At 36.9% G+C, this 18,408-nt stretch overlaps 1 protein-coding gene across 1 annotated transcript in view; it reads left to right on the forward strand.

Annotated features, from left to right (window-relative positions):
• Positions 1-18,408, forward strand: part of LOC107715940 (potassium voltage-gated channel subfamily H member 1-like) — a 53,015-nt gene that overhangs the window by 13,229 nt on the left and 21,378 nt on the right. The window contains exons 7-8 of the mRNA XM_016522202.1: positions 2,012-2,038; positions 4,294-4,723. Of these exons, the coding sequence (XP_016377688.1) occupies positions 2,012-2,038; positions 4,294-4,723 (457 nt within the window). The remainder of the gene's footprint in view (positions 1-2,011; positions 2,039-4,293; positions 4,724-18,408) is intronic.

Here is an 18,408-nt window from a genome sequence, read left to right on the forward strand (position 1 = left end):
AAAAAAAAAAAAAAAAAAAATATATATATATATATTTGCTGTGATTCCCAGTGAAAAACACACACACACACACTCTGTCTGTGCACACTGCCGGGCTTTGAGCTCAGCAGAACCAGCCCAAAGAACAGAGCACCACCATAAATAACGGCATCCTTAGAGAGTTATGCAACACAAGGCGAATTAGATCCCAAGGTGACGACTTTCTGATGGAGAATAATGCACACTGTCTGGTGTTTGCTTTCTGATTGATTTGTATTTGAAATAGTGGAGGAAACGGCTGAAGTTCACACTGAGGTGAACCTTAACAGAAACATTTGTTTCTTTACAGTAGGAAAGCATTCGGGAAAAAAAGGCCAATACAGCATTCGGGTGGTTAGAATAAATTAAGAGCATTGGACAATTTTATTTTAGTTGAACTTTTTCATAGTTTTCATTACCTAATAAACACAAAAAAAGGGTGTTTTGCATTAGCTTAAGAAAATGAAATGCAAAAAGTGTACATTTGGTTATAACTGATCAACATTACTGATCAAAGCTTTGGGGTTGGTAAGATTTTTGTTTTTGTTTTGTTTTGTTATTGAAAGAAGTATCTTATGCTCACCAAGGCTGTATTTATTTGATTAAAAATACCATAAAAACAGTAATATTGTGAAATATTTTTACAAATTAAAATAACTGATTTGTTTTAATATATTTTTGAAATGTAATTTATAATTGTAAAGGCAAAGCTGATTTTTCAATAGTCATTACTCCAGTCTTCAGTGTCACATGATCCTTCAGAAATCATTCTAATATGCTGAAGAAACATTTCTTATTATTTTCAATGTTGCAAACAGTTGTGCTGCTTAATATTTTTGTACAAACCATGATACATTTTTTCAGGATTCTTTGATGAATAGAAAGTATAAAAGAACAGCATTTAATTGAAATAGATTATTTTGTAACAATATAAAATATCCTTACTCTCACTGGTGATCAATTTAATGCATCCTTGCTGAACAAAAATATTAATTTCTCTCTAAATAAATAAATAAATCTTACTGACCCTAAACTTTTAAATGATAGTTCATGCATTTTGTATTTTTACGCTGCCACAGGGAATGATGGGAAATGTAGTTTTGTCAAACAAGGCTCTCACCTCATAAAATGCCTCAATGAGCAGAATTGTCTTTATCACAATCTTATTATGAATAATATCAATGAGCCTTCCATCATAATTCTTTACTTAACATGCCCCCCAACGCTTGAAGAAAATCTACAGCTTCTCATTGGTAATTATGACATTGTGGTGCCATTAATGATTGTTCATAAATCATTATTTCAACATATCCTAAAGGCAGCATTAGTGCTTTGCAGATCATTGTATGCTGAAATTGCTTGGATGGGAAGTGTGCATCTATGTTTAAGTTAACAATGTCACAAACTATGCCAAACACATTATGGCATATTATCTTATTACATACTCAAAAGTGTCCATTCCCATCAGCAAATGACGCACAGGACATACTTTTAGAATAAGAGAATGCAAATTGGAATGCAACCACTATTTCTTTCTCTCAAAGGACAAACACAAGGACCAGGCTTACATGCACACACACATCGCTCTGTTCCGTTAGCTGGAACAGGTGCATATTGTTATGGCCTACAGGGAGAGCTGTGTGGTTTTTAATAATCAAATCGTCCTCAGGTGTTTCATTTCAAAATTTTCGTTTGCATAATTACCTTACGTTGCATAACCCATGTCTGATTTCACAGAGACATCTGTCATTGTTTCGCATTGCCTTTGCAGGGGAAGCTTGATTATTAATGTCTGCGATGCCTGTGATCTCACTAACAGTCCAGGCTCTGCTTTTTCACTCTTGATTCAAAGCGCCATGCTTTTGTTTGCAATAACTGTTCACATATTCTTCTGTTGACCATTGTCATTCTCTTTTGTGTTTTTTTCCCTCCTCATCCCTCTTTCTTTTTGCATGTCCCTTGCACTGCCTGTGTTTATTGTGGGCGAATGAAGAACTGGAATCATCGAGCTGTCACTCAAGTAGGCCTTTCATCTCAAAACTCGGCATTTGATTGATATGCTGTGCCTCAGGGCATCAATCAGACATTGATGTAAACCAAAAACAGTATTAGACCTTAGTTTATTATATCATGTTTCTAATCAAATCATTCTACAGAATCTTTTTAATGAATTTTTGTCATTTGTTTGGTGTGTATTAAACTGTATCGTCTGTGTGTGTCAGTGTTTGTAACTCAGTGGATGTGTTGATTGGTACGTAAGGGTGTTTAAAGTAATATTTCACTCAGAAATAAAGATACTGTTATTATTTACTCCCTCTCTTGTTGTTCCAATCCCATTTGCTGTCTCTTGCTCTCACTGGAACACAAATAGAGAATTTTTATACATTTTAGAAAAAAACTTTCACCACTCAGTTTTATACAATACTTAATGGAGACTTCATCTGTTAAGCTCCACATAGACCAAAAAGCACCATAAAAGTAGTCCATATTATTTATTACAGGTCATCTGAAGTTATGAAAACTTTGGTGAAGAACACACCAAAATATAAGCAGTTATTTAGGCTGGATCATTGACTCAGTGAGTTGAACTCATCAATGAATTGTTCAAAACGGTTTAACAACCAAGCCAACCATTTCATTGAAAAGAACTGGCTCAAAAGAATCATTTATTCACTGATCTGGTTCTTGAGTTCAACTAAATCAAAAAATAGTTTGTAGCGGCTCTCTCCCTTTTTTATTATTATTATTTTTTTTGGTATTTGGTAATTTTCTGAACTTAAAATAATTGATTACTATAAACTGTTACTGTATAGATAAACACTGCATGTAAACTCCAAAGTTAATAACAGCATACAGGTTTGTAATGACATGAGGGTGAGTAAATAATGACAGAATTTTCATTTATGCACACTGACCGGAATTACTGTAGTATCACAAAGCAGCAGCACAAATACTATGCAAAATGTATTTTTTCCCCCAAAATGTCCTTTTTATTTTTTAAATACAGCAAAACGGCTAGAAAGAAGCCTCATTTCTTTTTTTCAGTGTCTCTTCGAAGAGAACTGAAGAAATCACTAGAAGTGATGTAATTTGTATTTGTAATATCTACCCAACTAAATCCCTGGATAAAAAGATAGTCTTATTCCTGATCTGAAAAATGTGTGAAAAATAAATAATACACACATATACAGAGTCTAGGGTTATAGGGTGATTTTGGCTTGAATATTTAAAACAGACATTATACATATTTAATGTTATTGTTGTGGCCATTCCCCTAAAGCAAGTCTCTACTGTAGTGTGTATTGATGTCCTTGTGTGTATAGTAGTTTGTTTGATTGACGTGCAGTGCACTCAAGAAAGCTGTTTTATTCATGTACATGCTGTCAGACTCTGTTCCATGTTTCGTGTGTGTCCTGCTCCCCATGTGCCTTCCCATGCCCTTATTTGGTTTGTTTCCAAGTCCTGTCCTAATTTAAGTTGATTTCTTCCCAGGTGTTTCCCTTGATGTGTCATGGCTCCCAGGTGTGTCTCGTCATCCCCTCCTCCTGTGTGTGTGTATATAAAGTGTTCCCAGTCCCTAGTTCTCTGTCCGATGTTGAAGGTCTTCGTGTGAACGTCTTCCTGTGTTCGTCTCCCTTGGTTCCTTCCTACGAATAAAGTCTTGTGTAAAGTATTCTCCAGCGTCTCCTCGTCCCTCGTGTGTGTGCACCCGTGACACATGCACTCATAGTTCACCCAGTAAGGAATATGTAATATATAAAACAATAATTCAACCAAATTTCAAAATTAAGTCATCACTACAACTAGTAGTGGTTCATCTCCTGTTCTGTTTCTCAGAATAATGATTGCAGTAACTCTGGTGACAAGAAATAATAGGGGAAAAAATAGGGAAAAATCATGCTTTGACAACACAGAAGTACACTTTTAGAAAAAGATTGTACACTTAGGTTATTTTTGAATATATTCCAGCGTGTTTGTTCAGATCTGAGGAGTTCTTTGTTCTGGCTGCTCAGGTGCTGTTGCTGCTCTCTGTATTGTTGATTTCAGAGGGCTGGCTTGGCAGACGCCTGTGCATATTTATAAATGCAGAGAATCTGTGCTAAGAGAGACAATGCACTTTGTTTAGACTCAAGAAAAAGTGTTTGTAGAATTGCTTTCGGCCTATAATGTTTATATTTGATGGATGGATGGATGGATGGATGAAAACATATCAACACACGTTTGAATGATAATGCTCTATGTATAACTCTCTCTATCTCTCTGTCTCTCCTTCAGGGTATCAGTAGCTTGTTTAGTTCGCTGAAGGTGGTTCGGTTGTTGCGTCTGGGCCGGGTGGCTCGCAAACTAGATCACTACATTGAATACGGTGCAGCTGTTTTGGTTCTGCTAGTTTGTGTGTTTGGGCTGGCGGCCCATTGGCTGGCCTGCATCTGGTACAGCATTGGAGACTATGAGGTGATTGACGAAGATCGTAACACAGTTCGTACGGACAGCTGGCTTTATATGCTGGGTGAGACCAGCGGGTCACCCTATCGCTTCAACGCCAGCGGGATGGGAAGATGGGAAGGCGGACCTACAAAAGATTCTGTCTACATTACGTCTCTGTACTTCACCATGACCAGCCTGACCAGTATTGGCTTTGGAAACATCGCTCCAACCACAGATGGGGAGAAGATCTTCGCCGTGGCCATGATGATGATTGGATGTGAGTTGAAAAGCTTTATTTATTTCTCATAAACACCAGAGTGAAAAAAATGCAGTGTTGATAAGTCTCAAGGCTGTTTATCATATGAGAACAAATAATTGTTGTGCGTAGAAGGAACTAACTAGCACTGTACAACTAGGTTAGCTAGCTAGCAAGTTCAGGCCTCAGCAATAACAATGGCCCACTGGCCAAGTTTTAGGCCAGTTGACAGAACTGTTCTACATTTTTTGATTATTTGCATGCATGTTTATGCCTCGCAAATGTAAGCATGTGTTTTTCTGTGACATTTGGGTGCAAATTCAGCTTGACAACTTTTTAAACTGGTCAACTTTTTTCTAACTGGCTAACAGAAAAAGTTTTTAGCTACAGAAGGTACTTTGGTCAAAACGTTGCCATGATATCTTCCAGGGTGAAATGATCCGTTTCTAATCACATTACCCCATCAATTGTGTTTTGATTCATTTGTGACCATTTTTGCTGACTGAGACAGCTACCTTTCATTTGGATCTGTTAGTGAACAGTGATTTGTTACAAAGACAGATGAGAGAAATAATGGAGCGTTGACTCTAGAGATGATGCCTGCAGGGTCATCCACGGCGGGGCTCTCGCAGATCACAATGCCATTGAGCTGTGATTCACCATTCAGAGGAAAATGAGTCAGTTCCATTATATGTGCTATTAAACATGACCAGCTGCCAGCACGCTGTTATTTATATGGTGAAACTCCCTCATGAGAGGCTTATTTTCAGAGTAAACATACATAACTGCTTTCTGGGCAAACAATCATACAGTACAGAATATCACTAGGTTCAGAGGTGGGATCTAGAATTTGTGTGTGAGATTTTGTTACAAAATTAAATAGGCAAAACAATGGAAATGAATTAGCTAAAACTTTTTAAAGTAGTATGAGGCTGTTTCTTCACAAGAAAGTATAGTCTATTTGGATCATTCATTGTACATGCTAATTTCTTGTATATTTTCATTTAAATTACTTTCACCATCATCAAACTTCATGTATAGTAAGTCTTTAATAATAATTTAAATGTAATCATTAGCAAATGTTAAAATGAATGTGAATTTTTCATACTGTACAGTATAATGTTGCGATTCACTTTAAATAAACAACTGATTTAAATTTTTAGTGCAAATTACCTGGTAACACTTTACAATAAAGTTGCATTTGTTAACATTAGTAAACTACATTAGCTAACACAAATGATCAATGAATAATACATTTTAAGCGTTAAGTGAGATAATGTTAATTCCAACATTTACTAACATTAAAGGGGTCATATGACGTTGCTAAAAATAACATTATGTTGTGTATTTGGTGTAATGCAATATGTTTATGCGGTTTAAGGTTAAAAAAACACATTATTTTCCACATAATGTACATTACTGTTTCTCCTCTATGCCCCGCCTTTCTGAAACGCGTCGATTTTTACAAAGCTCATCGTTCTGAAAAGCGAGGTGTGCTCTGATTGGCCAGCTATCCAGTGCGTTGTGATTGGCTGAATACCTCAAGCCTCGTATCACGTACAGTCGCATTTTTAACTATTTTGTAGATTCAGTAACGTAGCCTGTGATGGTAAGGCGATGAACAATTTGAAAAGCTCAGAGCCGTATCAATAGTGATAAAGTTGGTCGGGTGTTATTTAAGGATGTCGGAAACGACCTTATGATTCTGAAAGGGGACATTGAGCCGATCCAGAGCCTAGACGTATCACATCATAAGGCTTGGGTGCTAGCATCAGTGACAGATAACATCATGTATTGCAGGGCCAGGACGCTCTTGTAGTCATGCAGCAGCACTTTTGTGGAAGATCAGTAAAGTAAGGACAATTAAGGGCACGAAAATTGTTTATTGTATTGTGATATTATTAATTAACTAATAAATGCACTAAACTGAAATGTTTACTGTGTGTCATTAATGTTCTGCATATGTTGCTTCACAGTAGCCTTCACTTAAAATCTTTAGTCTAAGATTGTTGGATGATAAAATTAGCACACAAATTACTAGGGATGCACCGAAATGAAAATTCTGGATGCACAAACCGAAAATGCTTTGTAATAATTAATTATTATTTTATTAAATAATATAAAGTAATTTTGTATTATTATTTAATTGTAATATTAAATATCAACATTATTTTTATTCAGTATTATCAGAGCATGTGAGCAGAGCATAGCGGGGAGCAGATCAGTGAATGAGAGGGTAGCGTCATTTTACATGCATTGCCCAGTACAGCTGTACTACACCATGTTACATGTTACATACAGTAGCGCTATTGCAAACAGGAACAAGTTTACTACATAGAAATTTCCTGCCGGCGCGTTGAGCGGACTTTGCTTTTCCAGTGAGCATGAGCGGTACACACATTCATAGAGCGGAATGTCACAGTGAGGGCGGCGAGGGAGAGTGAAACCTGCACGCTGAACACTGCAGCGCGCCATATATTTAATTTAATTTAATTTAATTAATTTATGCATTTAGCAGACTGAATATTATGTGTTCCCTGGGAATTGAACCCACGACCTTTTGCACTGCTAACGCAATGCTCTACCACTGAGCCACTTATTGTGTTCACTTATTATTGAACACTTATTTTAAATATATCATATATCATATAAATTTCAGTGCATCCCTATAAAATACCATTGATATATACTACTTCTGCCACTTCACCGGAAGTTGTACCCACATTCTTTTTTACAGTAGTGCCCCCTGGAAACTTGTGGATAAAGAAAATCTCTTTGGGTTTGAGACTTTAGTCTTTGCAACTTCAGGGATCTTATCTATGCACGAACAGCTTGTAACACTCCAAAGAGAAAGGAAAACTTGAAATTGCATCATATGACCCCTTTAACATAAAAGTTGTATCTGTTAATATTATTTAGTGGATCTCAGCTAACATGAACTAACAATGAACAGCTGTTTTTTTTATTAACTAATGTGAACAAAGATGAATAAATACTGTAGCAAATGTATGGCTCATTGTTATATAATATTAGTTTATTTCCTATTAACTAATGGGACCTTATATATAAAGTGTTATCAATTATTTAGACACAATATTATGGAATTTTAATAATTCGCAATAGCCAGACTGGAAAAATGTTGATGACTCGGGTTGAGTTCTGTGGAATCATATTATTTCTATAATTATAATGTGCAGATTATCTGCAAGGAACTAATATCACATAATTACACATAAAGTAAAAATAAAAATACACGTTTAAATGTAAATACATGAAGCAATGAATCCTGCAGGCATTTCTTTTGAGCTGTGAAGTATCAGTTCAAGTGCCAAACTGTTCTTGTAGCTCATGTCACGTTGCATTACATAATAGTTTTTAAGTCATGTTTTATGCTCATTTAACAACAGTTAATGAAAATGTTCAAATGGCATCACATCGCTTCAGGGTGATGTGAACTTAAAGTGCATTTCAGATTTCTGAAGCCCGCTGATGTTTTCGTCATGTTTATAGTTACAGTTTAAATCAGCGCCGAGTGTAAACACTTGATTGGAGCACCGTTTGCATCATTCTCAAGGGCTTTATTCCACAGTCTAGAGAAGTTGTGAGCGAAATTAAGCTCTTCTTTTGAAACAAAACCAGAAGTGCAGATGCTGATTTCATGGGTTGCTCGGGGAACAGGGCTGGCAGCAGGTGCTGGAATGCCTGTTCTGTTGCCATGGCAACCGCTAGCTTGTGGCACTAGTTTAACGACTGATAGAAGGTAGGGTAGGGACATACATGCCTGGCTTGCTTTCCTCACATATACCTTTCTGAAGCTTGCCTGTGTACGTGTGCTGATGTACACGTGCAGAGGTCTTTGAGCCGGTAACAAACATAAAGCAGCTTTCATCTTTCTCCTGCAGGAGTTTTTGTCAGCTAATGACTTCATACATATTAGATGCATTTATGAGGAAGGTATACGCAGATTCATCTCAACACTGTGAAATATTCGTGTTTTGCCACGTTTGATTGATAGCTTAACTTCTTCTCTTTATTTTCAGATTAATTTGCACCAGGCATTAATGTTCCTGAAGTGCTTTCACTGCATGTGCACAGGTTGCGACGTCACAAAAGGGGTGAAGCCTCAACTTATAAATATTGATTAGGTTATAGTTTATAGTTTAACATGATTTTTTAATGTTCTGATAAGTTGTGTTTTATCAGATCTGTTTCTTTCAGACTTTTTGATGATCACATTAACAAAACATTATGAGTAGAAATCTTAAGAAATCCTGTAAGCTACCATTTAAATGGCACATTGAGTTGCTAAGTTCTCAATACACAATATTTCGAGGGAGCTGTAATTATTGTTGGCCAATTCAAGAGATATTTTATTTGGTAAATTCATTCCTACATCCAACACTGTCTTCTAGAAAAGGTTTCTAATTCACCCAAAATCACCAACTAAAACTAAAACTTATGAACATGAAAACTAGCATTGAAAAATGCTGTTGACTAATATAAAATAGGAAAAAAAGAAAGAAAATTAAATGTGCACTAAATAATGAATAAAAAAACAAACAAAATTTTATATATATATATATGTGAGAAATAGATTTATACTGTACAGTCTTTACAATCGCAAAGGTCCTAGATTACATAATTTAAAAAGCAGTTGTCTGAACATTTTGTAAACAACCAACTACAGTTTGCTTTTTGTATGTAACATTTAGGTGCAGATTTGAAATAGTCAACACTACACTTATAAACCAGCATCCAGCCAATTGGTTACATCAAATACTGCCACAGCTGTTCTCCCTAAAACTTACAGACAACACCTTACAGACAAGAATCTCATTTAGTTAATACAGACAGCCTCAAGCAAAACTCTAGAACATATTTCAGAGATTCTCTCAGAGAACAGTGAGTTGTTCTCTGATGCAGGACATCTGATGCAAGATCTGAGTGGATCCAGTCCATGCTGCTGAATCATAAATATTTCGGAGATGCAGTAATGATGAAAGTTACAATTTACCTCTAAATGTAGCAACAATATATTTATTTTACAAAAAGTACTGCACTTGTATTGTTATGAATTTGACAAAGCGTTTAACTTAAACTTTGGTGATGTTATTTTGAGAATGGTGCACTGTTGTGTGAGCAAGCAGATGAAACAGTTTGTGGTGTTATGTTTTAAGAGATGAAAATGATCCTGAAATGAAATAGAATAAAAATAAAATGAAATGGAAATAATAAAAATGTCAAACTTCGGTGCGATAAGTGACTTTGAAAGTCACAAGCTGATAAAATTGGCCAGAATATTCGATGCTCCATTAGCATTAGAGTGAACAGAACATGCCAGCCAGAAATGGGAAGCGTACCTGAACAGCTGATCTGTTCTTTATTGCCTAAGTGAATGTGAGCCTGTTTTCCAGTAGATTTGGTGCTTAATCAATTTACCTTGGCCAAATTCCCCGGCATCCTAACCTTTCAACTGACAATGAAACGGATTTACAGTGTTTGCAAACATAGAGCAGAAAGAGCTTTCACTCACCCTGCCGTCACTGGCCCTTTGTAGGCAATGTTGCAAGTTCAATTGGAAGCAGAGATGTCAAGATATTAAATATTCTGTCATATGTTCCTGTAATGGAGTCACAGCCACAGGGAATCTTTTGACAAGGACTCGTTTCATCTGATCAGATGCACTTGCTTTCCCTCTTTCTTTCTCTCTCTTTTACCCCTTTCACATTTGCATACATAATCAAGGAACAAACACCACAGATAAAAGAAGACACACATACACCCTCAGTACTTAACAAATCTCAATAATGGTGGCAACAGAAATGATGTACTGTATATATCATATATATATATATATTGGAATAGCAATGAACCTATCTATCTATCTATCTATCTATCTACATATAATAGGATATGTATTTCATTGCAATACTAGTTGAGCACTAATGAGCTGTCCATTAAGCTACAAGACTGTGCTGTGCCTCTTATTTATGAGTGCGGTACCTAATGAGGATAATTGGTTAGTAATGGCTGATTAGAAGGCAAGAGAGATCTGAATTTCTAGGGGTCAAAATTAGGACTGAATTGTTGGGTTTCAATTATGAGATGTTTTCTTTTGAATTAGTGATGACTAGGTAATTACATTTGAATTACTGATGAACAGATTAATATTAAAGCTTACTTTTATTACATGAAAAGTACACCCTAAGGAAAGTCAAAAAAAATACAGCATGTTAATATGAAGAAATTTTCCATATACATTTTTTACAGGTGTTTTACCTGTATTTTGAATTATGCTTTGCATTGTGTTGTGTTTTTGGGTTGAAGGAATTATATGTAAGCTTAGGGGGCATTTACACGACATTGTTTTCATCTATACATAGAAAACTTTTTATGTGTTTTGGCCGTTCATTTACACAACAATGGTGGAAAACTTTTGAAAATGGGTTTCAAAGAGCAAGTTTCTGGAAACAATACCATTATCCTCTCCATGTAAACTACAAAAACACAAATTGGTGAAAACTGTGATGTCACATGCACAATGGATGTAATAGTATTTGCATACTCTATTCAGATTAATTTGCATACAGATTTGTGATGGGTCTTTTCTATGATCGGCTTATATACATTTAGCCATCTATAGCAGACTTCACATTACAAAATCCGTATCACATTATTGTTGTGATTGAGTGATGCTGACTGAAAATATGACACGTGCTGGTTGTCATCACAATAAAATGATGGAGCATTTCATTTATACAAAACCAAAGACTAAAACCTCAGTTTACCAGCTTTCACACTATTCTAATGCTGCCATTCAAGCACTGGTATTTTCTCCAGAGTTAATTTGAGAGATTGTGAATTTTTGATTTTTATATGATTTACTTAAATCTAAATCTAAATGTTATTGTTATTAATATTCACAAACTGACTTGAAACAAATCTATATACTGTATTGGCAAAGCAAAGGGGTGATAAAGAGAAAGAGAGGGGGAGAGATGGAGGGAAGAACCCAAGTATTCTGCTGACAGTACAGTTAATCACCTGCTCTAATCAAATTACACTAACACAGGCTTATCTCCTCCACCCCATGTTTTTCTTTGCTCTACCGCTCATTCTCTCTCTCCATCTCTGGCAGCAGCCCAGCTCAAGCAGACGGTGTGATGTGCGTGTCTTTTACTGAAACAGTGTTGTGATTGTGCCACGCCGAGACAATTGCATCAGCACTTTTCTAATGAACATAACAGATGTACAAACATCAGATCTTCAAAACTTTGAGAAAAATGTATACGTTTCCACTAATGAGTCCTGCTTTACAGTACTGTCTCAGGACAGTCCCCCTGGGGTCTAGTGCTGATTTGTGCTCCTCTTTTAATGACTTGAACTTGCACGTGTGTGCCTGCATGTTTTAAACAGAGCACACGGAAATTGGTGTTTGGTGGATTTAAGGCTCTTATATGAACACAAGTAAGATTAATGTGGTTCACCTAGAGTCCATACATTGTTTCCACACTAAATCACATGCTTGATATGCCATTTCCTCGTTTGAGTTGTTGTGTACTTCAGAAGGAACAGAATAACCTGAATGTGACTATTTTTAGAAAATGTTAAATTCATGAAACCTCAGCTTTAGCTGTGCTAAGGGGAACAGTAAATGAGAGTGTGAAAGAGAGAGGGACAGAAAGTGGATGGAGTCAGTCACATAGTTTTAGTGACCAATTTAGTGACCAGTATCCTATTCAATCACATTTTTGTCTGACATAGTGATAGAGTACAGAAAATGTCTACTTTTAGGAGTAATGTAGAAGTATCGGTATCGGGCGAGTACTGGAAAAAGTGGTATCGGTGCAACCCTATAATAAACAGTAAAAATTCCCTCCGCACTGTAAACCGTAAAGGGATACTTTATCCAAAAATGTCAATTCTGTCACCATTTACTCACCCCTCATGTCATTCCAAAAGTGAATGAAGATTGTGGCTATCAAGCTTTAAAATAACAAAACACCATAAAAGTATCATAAAAGTATCATAAAAAGTCCACACAACTTCAAAGACTTCATAGTCTTTGTTTGAGAAAATGTAATTCATTATTCACTGAAAATCTACCACAGATCTTATTTCCATATTGATGAGCTTTTATTACAGAAGTAGCCATGTCTAATTTGTGAATGAAACATTCTTTTGAGTCAAATCTTCTCAAATGATTTGGTTGATTAAGTGTCGAATCAGTTGAAGACAGATTTGAACTGATCTGGTTCTCAGTCAGTTTTCTGATCCCAGTGATATGAAATTTTGTTCTGTTAAATTTGGTTATTAATGCTCTGTTATGATTTCAGAAGACTTGTATATATACAGTGGGTATAGAAAAGAATCACCCTGCAGTCATTCCACAGATCTGTCTGGGCTCTGACTAGGCCATGCAAGGACATTCACCTTTTTCTCCTTTAACCACTGTGTGGTCAGTTTTGCTGTGTGCTTTGGGTCAATAGCCGGGTTTCCACTGTCGGGTCAAAAGCGGGCGTGCTAGTGCGTGCCAGGGCCAGTCGCGTTTCCACTGTCGCTTCCGGGGCTTGATCGGGCCTTGTCGGTGCTTCCTCGGGGCCAACGGCCCGGGTTTTTTGGCCCGACGAAAACCTTGGGCCAAAGCGGACCGGCTGGGGCTAGAGGAGTGGCTATGAACAAAGGCGGAGTTTCTCTGCGTCTGGAGAGCGCCAGCGCCGCGGATCATTTCAGAAAGTTAACAGCTATAACACCAGCATTAAAGACTTTTAAAATAATTTTAGTTCAAAACTCACTTTCAGACAGCAGCGAGTGTTTGAAATAACTTGATCCGATGTGGATTATGATCACCATACAAGGCAGAAATATTTATAAGTGATGCAAAAGACTATGCATGCTAGCCATTAACGTTACCATAGTAAACATGGTAAATATGACCACTTGAAGAAATCAGACGTCAGCTTCTTATTCTCTATCACAATCGTGTAGGCTATTTATTTAGTAACATATTCTACCTGTCATTAAGTCTAGTCTCGAGAGTTTAGCTCCACGTATGTCATAAAAATATAATAATGTTTTTTGTTCAGGAGCTTTTATAAAAATATAGAAATTATCATTCTTTCAAAATGTGATGTAGGCCTATATACTGTCACTACAAATAAACAGAAACAGACTCGACTGAGTAGGTAGGCTATGTTCATACCGCTTTATTTCTGTGTGAATAATTTTCAATCCTGATAATTTCATTATGATCAATGTATCACTTATTATTCAGTGAACAACGGCTATTTACCGCTGATTACAGAACTGGCTTTTCTGACAAGATGCGCGTTAAATATCGCATGCGATTTATCGTGCAGCGACTTATTTCTTATTAGTTTTCTGATAACTTCTCTTTGTTTGTGAAATGATGGGGTTACGTGACGTTGTTCCTGAGAGGCGTGTAAAGGGCGTGTTTTAGTGAAGTGCAGCGGAGCTTCTGGCCCGACGGTGGAAACACAGCGTGATTTTGGCCTCGGTGCTACAGGTATACCACCTCCATGCTTTACTATAGGAATTCTGTTATTTGAATGGTGAGCTGCACTGGATTTCCGCCAGGCATATTGTTTGGTGTTGAGGCCAAATAATAAAATTTTTGTCTCATCTGCCTCAGAATCTTCAAGGTGCGTTTTGGCAAAGCTCAGTCGTGACTGCATGTGGCCTTTCTTGTGGAGAGGCTTTTTTCTTGCACCCCTCCCATACAAGCCACATTTGTGGAGAATTAGTGATATTGTTGTCACATGCACAATGATCACTCTTTGGCATAAATTCCTGCAGAGTTGCTGTAGGCCTCTTGGTCGCCTCTCTGACCAGTTTCCTCTGGCTCTTTCATCCTGTTTGGAGCGACGTCCTGATCCAGGGAGGGTCTGTGTTGTACCAAATACCTTCCACTTCCTGAGCTAATCAAAATGACCACAGCTGATCACAGGATGGATGCAACAAATGCCTAGTTTATAAAGGGTTTTATTGTTTTTGTCTCATCGCGCCGGGACTCTGCATCACAATATGGTGAGGGGCGTAGCATTTCCGTCACATGCTTGAGGTATTCGGCCAATCACAACACACTGGATAGCTGGCCAATCAGAGCACAGCTCGCTTTTCAGACCGATGAGCTTTGTAAAAATCTACACATTTCAGAAAAGCGGGGAATAGAGGAGAAACAATAATGTACAGTATGTGGAAAATAATGTATATTTTAACCCTTAAACCGCATAAACACATTTCATTACACAAAATAATGTTCTTTTTTAGCAAAGTCTTTTATATTTAATATACCCCTTTAATATACTAAAAATGTGATAAGGGGAAATTTAGTTAATTTGATTAAATGATGGTTGAATCCAATTGACAGCACATTTAAAAAAATTCAAGAGCTGCCTAGACAATCCATACAATGTCAAAGAACAAACTAATGACTCACTCAAGAAATACTAACACACATTCTCTCTCTCTATCACACTCACACGATTAAAGAGTGTACATCAGCTGTGTTAATGTAAGGGGAGGGAGTGTAATGAGCTGCCTGGCTCACTTATTTGCTAATTTGTTAATGAACATTCGGCCATCGCTGTAATGAAAAACAGATGTCAGCGAGTGTGTGTTTGATTCGACGGGACAGTTCATGTTGAACCGTGAAAGCAGTTAAAGTTTGCAGGGTGAACAAAAGCCCACCCTGTGACCTCACACATTGATACATCTGGATGTGTCTGTGTCCTATGTGAGGTGTCAGATCGTCTAGGATGTGTGTCTGTGTGTGTGCTTGTGTTCAGTAGGACAGTGCCTGTCAGCTCCGTTCCATGTTCTTGTCACCCTGGAGCCAAATCTGTCCCCAGATCAGCAAAGACTGTCACACTGCATATCTGTACATCACTGATCTCTCACACACAAGACTCTTACACTCTAATAATAATGGCTGGGGTCCCAGAAAACTGCAGCTGGGGAGTTGACAAATACTTAGAAGCTTTGAACTTTTCTTTTTAACATCAACATCTGCAATAGTTTGGAAGTGTGCACAAACTTTAAATGATAGTGTTATTTAAATGACTATTTAAAGAGATAAATGGCAGAAATTATTTGTTTGCTCAAATTTGATCCTTTTTAGTTTAAGGAAGTTCACCCAACACTTAAAATTCTGTCATCTTTTACTCACCCTCATGTCAATCAAAACCTGTATGCTGTTAATTTTTCTGCGGTACACAAAATGAGTATTTTAAAGAATCTTCACACAGGTCTTTTTGTTTCATAGTGACCTGTCAAGAAAAACAAAACAAAATCAAAACACTATAAATATAATCAATCATTGAGTCAGTGAGCAAAACTCTAGAACCAAATCAGTTCGATTTGTGAATGAATAGTTCTTTTGAGCCAGTTGATCTGGTTCACAAATCAGACTGAATGATTCATTCATGTAACAAACTGATTAGGCTCTTGAGTTAATAGCTCACTGGAGAGAAGGATTATCAGACTGAAATAATGACTTTCTTTTTCTCACACAAAACTTTAAGAAGTGACTTTAAAGAGTTAGTTCACCCCAAAATGAAAATTCTGTCATTAATTACTCACCCTCATGTCGTTCCAAACCCATAAGACCTTTGTTCATCTTCGGAACATGAATTAAGATATTTTTGATGAAATGTGAAAGCTCTCAGACCCTGCATAGACAGCAACGCAACTGTAATGTTCCCAGGTCCAGAAACGTAGTAAGGACATTGGTAAAACAGTCCATGTGACATCAGGGGCTCAACTTCAGTTTTGCGAAGCTAAGAGAATACTTTTTGAGCCCAAAGAAAACAAAAATAACAATTTATTTAACAATTCTTCTCCCCCGAGTTACATCTTCCGCCATTTTGGAGAGTACCCAAGAGCGTAATCCGTATATATATCTATGGTAATCGACGTAATCAGCGTTGTTTACGTTCGGGGGAGAAAGCTCGCACATGAACGTAATCTGCGTAATCACCATTATTTACGCTAAGGGAAAGCGTGCGTATGCATTGTGATACTCTCTAAAATGGCGGAAGATGTAACTCGGGGGAGAAGAATTATTGAATAAATTGTGTTATTTTTCTTTTCTTTGCCTAACCTTTGGGTTACGAGTCCGACTCTCTAACCATTAGGCCACGACTTCCCCCATAGCTTCACAAAACTGAAGTTGAGCCACTGATGTCACATGGACTGTTTTACCGATGCCCTTACTACGTTTCTGGACCTGGGAACATTTCAAATGTGTTGCTGTCTATGCAGGGTCTGAGAGCTCTCACATTTCATCAAAAATATCTTAATTTGTGTTCCAAAGATGAATGAAGGTCTTACGGGTTTGGAACGACATGAGGGTGAGTAATTAAAGACATAATTTTCATTTTTGGGTGAACTATCCCTTTAAGACTTGGAATAGACTGTAGAGCATGAATCATATGCACCACAGACAGACATGGCCACTACAAACTGTTGTACAGAAAAAATAACAGCATACAGGTTTTGATTGACATGAGGTTGAGTACATGATGACAGAACTTTAGATTTTTATGTGAATTATCCCTTTAATATATCTTGGCAGTGTATCCTGTGTTCATGAGACAGACATAAATGTAGAGTAATGGCAGCTCATAATTTTTATCTGAAGGTATTTAGGAGGGGATTCACACACACACACACACACACACACCTAGAGTCCATACATGCGTAATTCGATTTTCTTCTGTGTGCACAGCCATTACAGGCCGGCTAAATCAGTTTAAAAGAGACAATCACTCGCCTTTATTGAATCGTCTTCTTTCTGTCCTGTGCTTTCACTCATTTACAATTCACTTTGTCATTTATTATTTTCGTCATCTCTGTCTCCCTCTCTTCTGGAGCTGGTAACTTATGGAATAATATTTTTTTCCATGTGGCTTTTCTAACTGTTAACTAGTACACAATATGTCTATTGTATATATACCATTCAAAAGTTTGGCTTGTTAAGATTTTGTAATGTTTGAAATAGTGGTGGAAAGAGTACTAAGAAATTGTACTTCAGTAAAACAATTGCTACTTAAGGAATAATTTACTTGAGTACAAGTAAAAGTACTGAAAAATAATATGACTCAAGTAAGAGTAAAAAAGTAGTTTGCTGAAAAACTACTCAAGTTACTGTGTTACAAAGTACTTTAGTATTATTTTTTCTATTTTTACCCAAAATGAGACGATGTGAGCATTAGGGAGCAGGTGAAACGTGGAAGACAAAATACACCCAATTGCAATGCAATGCTAATTGACATAGCTTGTATCACAGTATAGAATTTTATAAAAAATATTTTCTGTCTCACTGTGATAGAAGCAACATGGAACCACAGAAGCTAACTGTTTCAAACACTACTGATGGTATATAGTGATTTTGGAGCAAAACATGATATTATCTCATAAATTGTCATGTTTGACGCTATGTTAAGCAAACATACTAGCTATCCCTGTTGCCAGGAGCAACGGTTTTATAACTAATTTTGAAAAGTACATTCACGTATAAGATTATGTAGCCTACCGGTAGTTGTTTTTAAGAAGGGCAAAAGCAAAGAAGGGTAAGTGAAGGTTTAGGAAGGGAAAGAAAAGACAGGGTCTAAAAGAGTGTGAATGTAAAGGTGCCAGTAAAAAATTATGTGGGGTATGGGTAAGGTTGGGCATCGTTTGAATTT

Source organism: Sinocyclocheilus rhinocerous, unplaced genomic scaffold (assembly GCF_001515625.1).
Source record: "Sinocyclocheilus rhinocerous isolate Xijiao unplaced genomic scaffold, SAMN03320098_v1.1 scaffold749, whole genome shotgun sequence".
Taxonomy (NCBI): Eukaryota; Metazoa; Chordata; class Actinopteri; order Cypriniformes; family Cyprinidae; genus Sinocyclocheilus; species Sinocyclocheilus rhinocerous.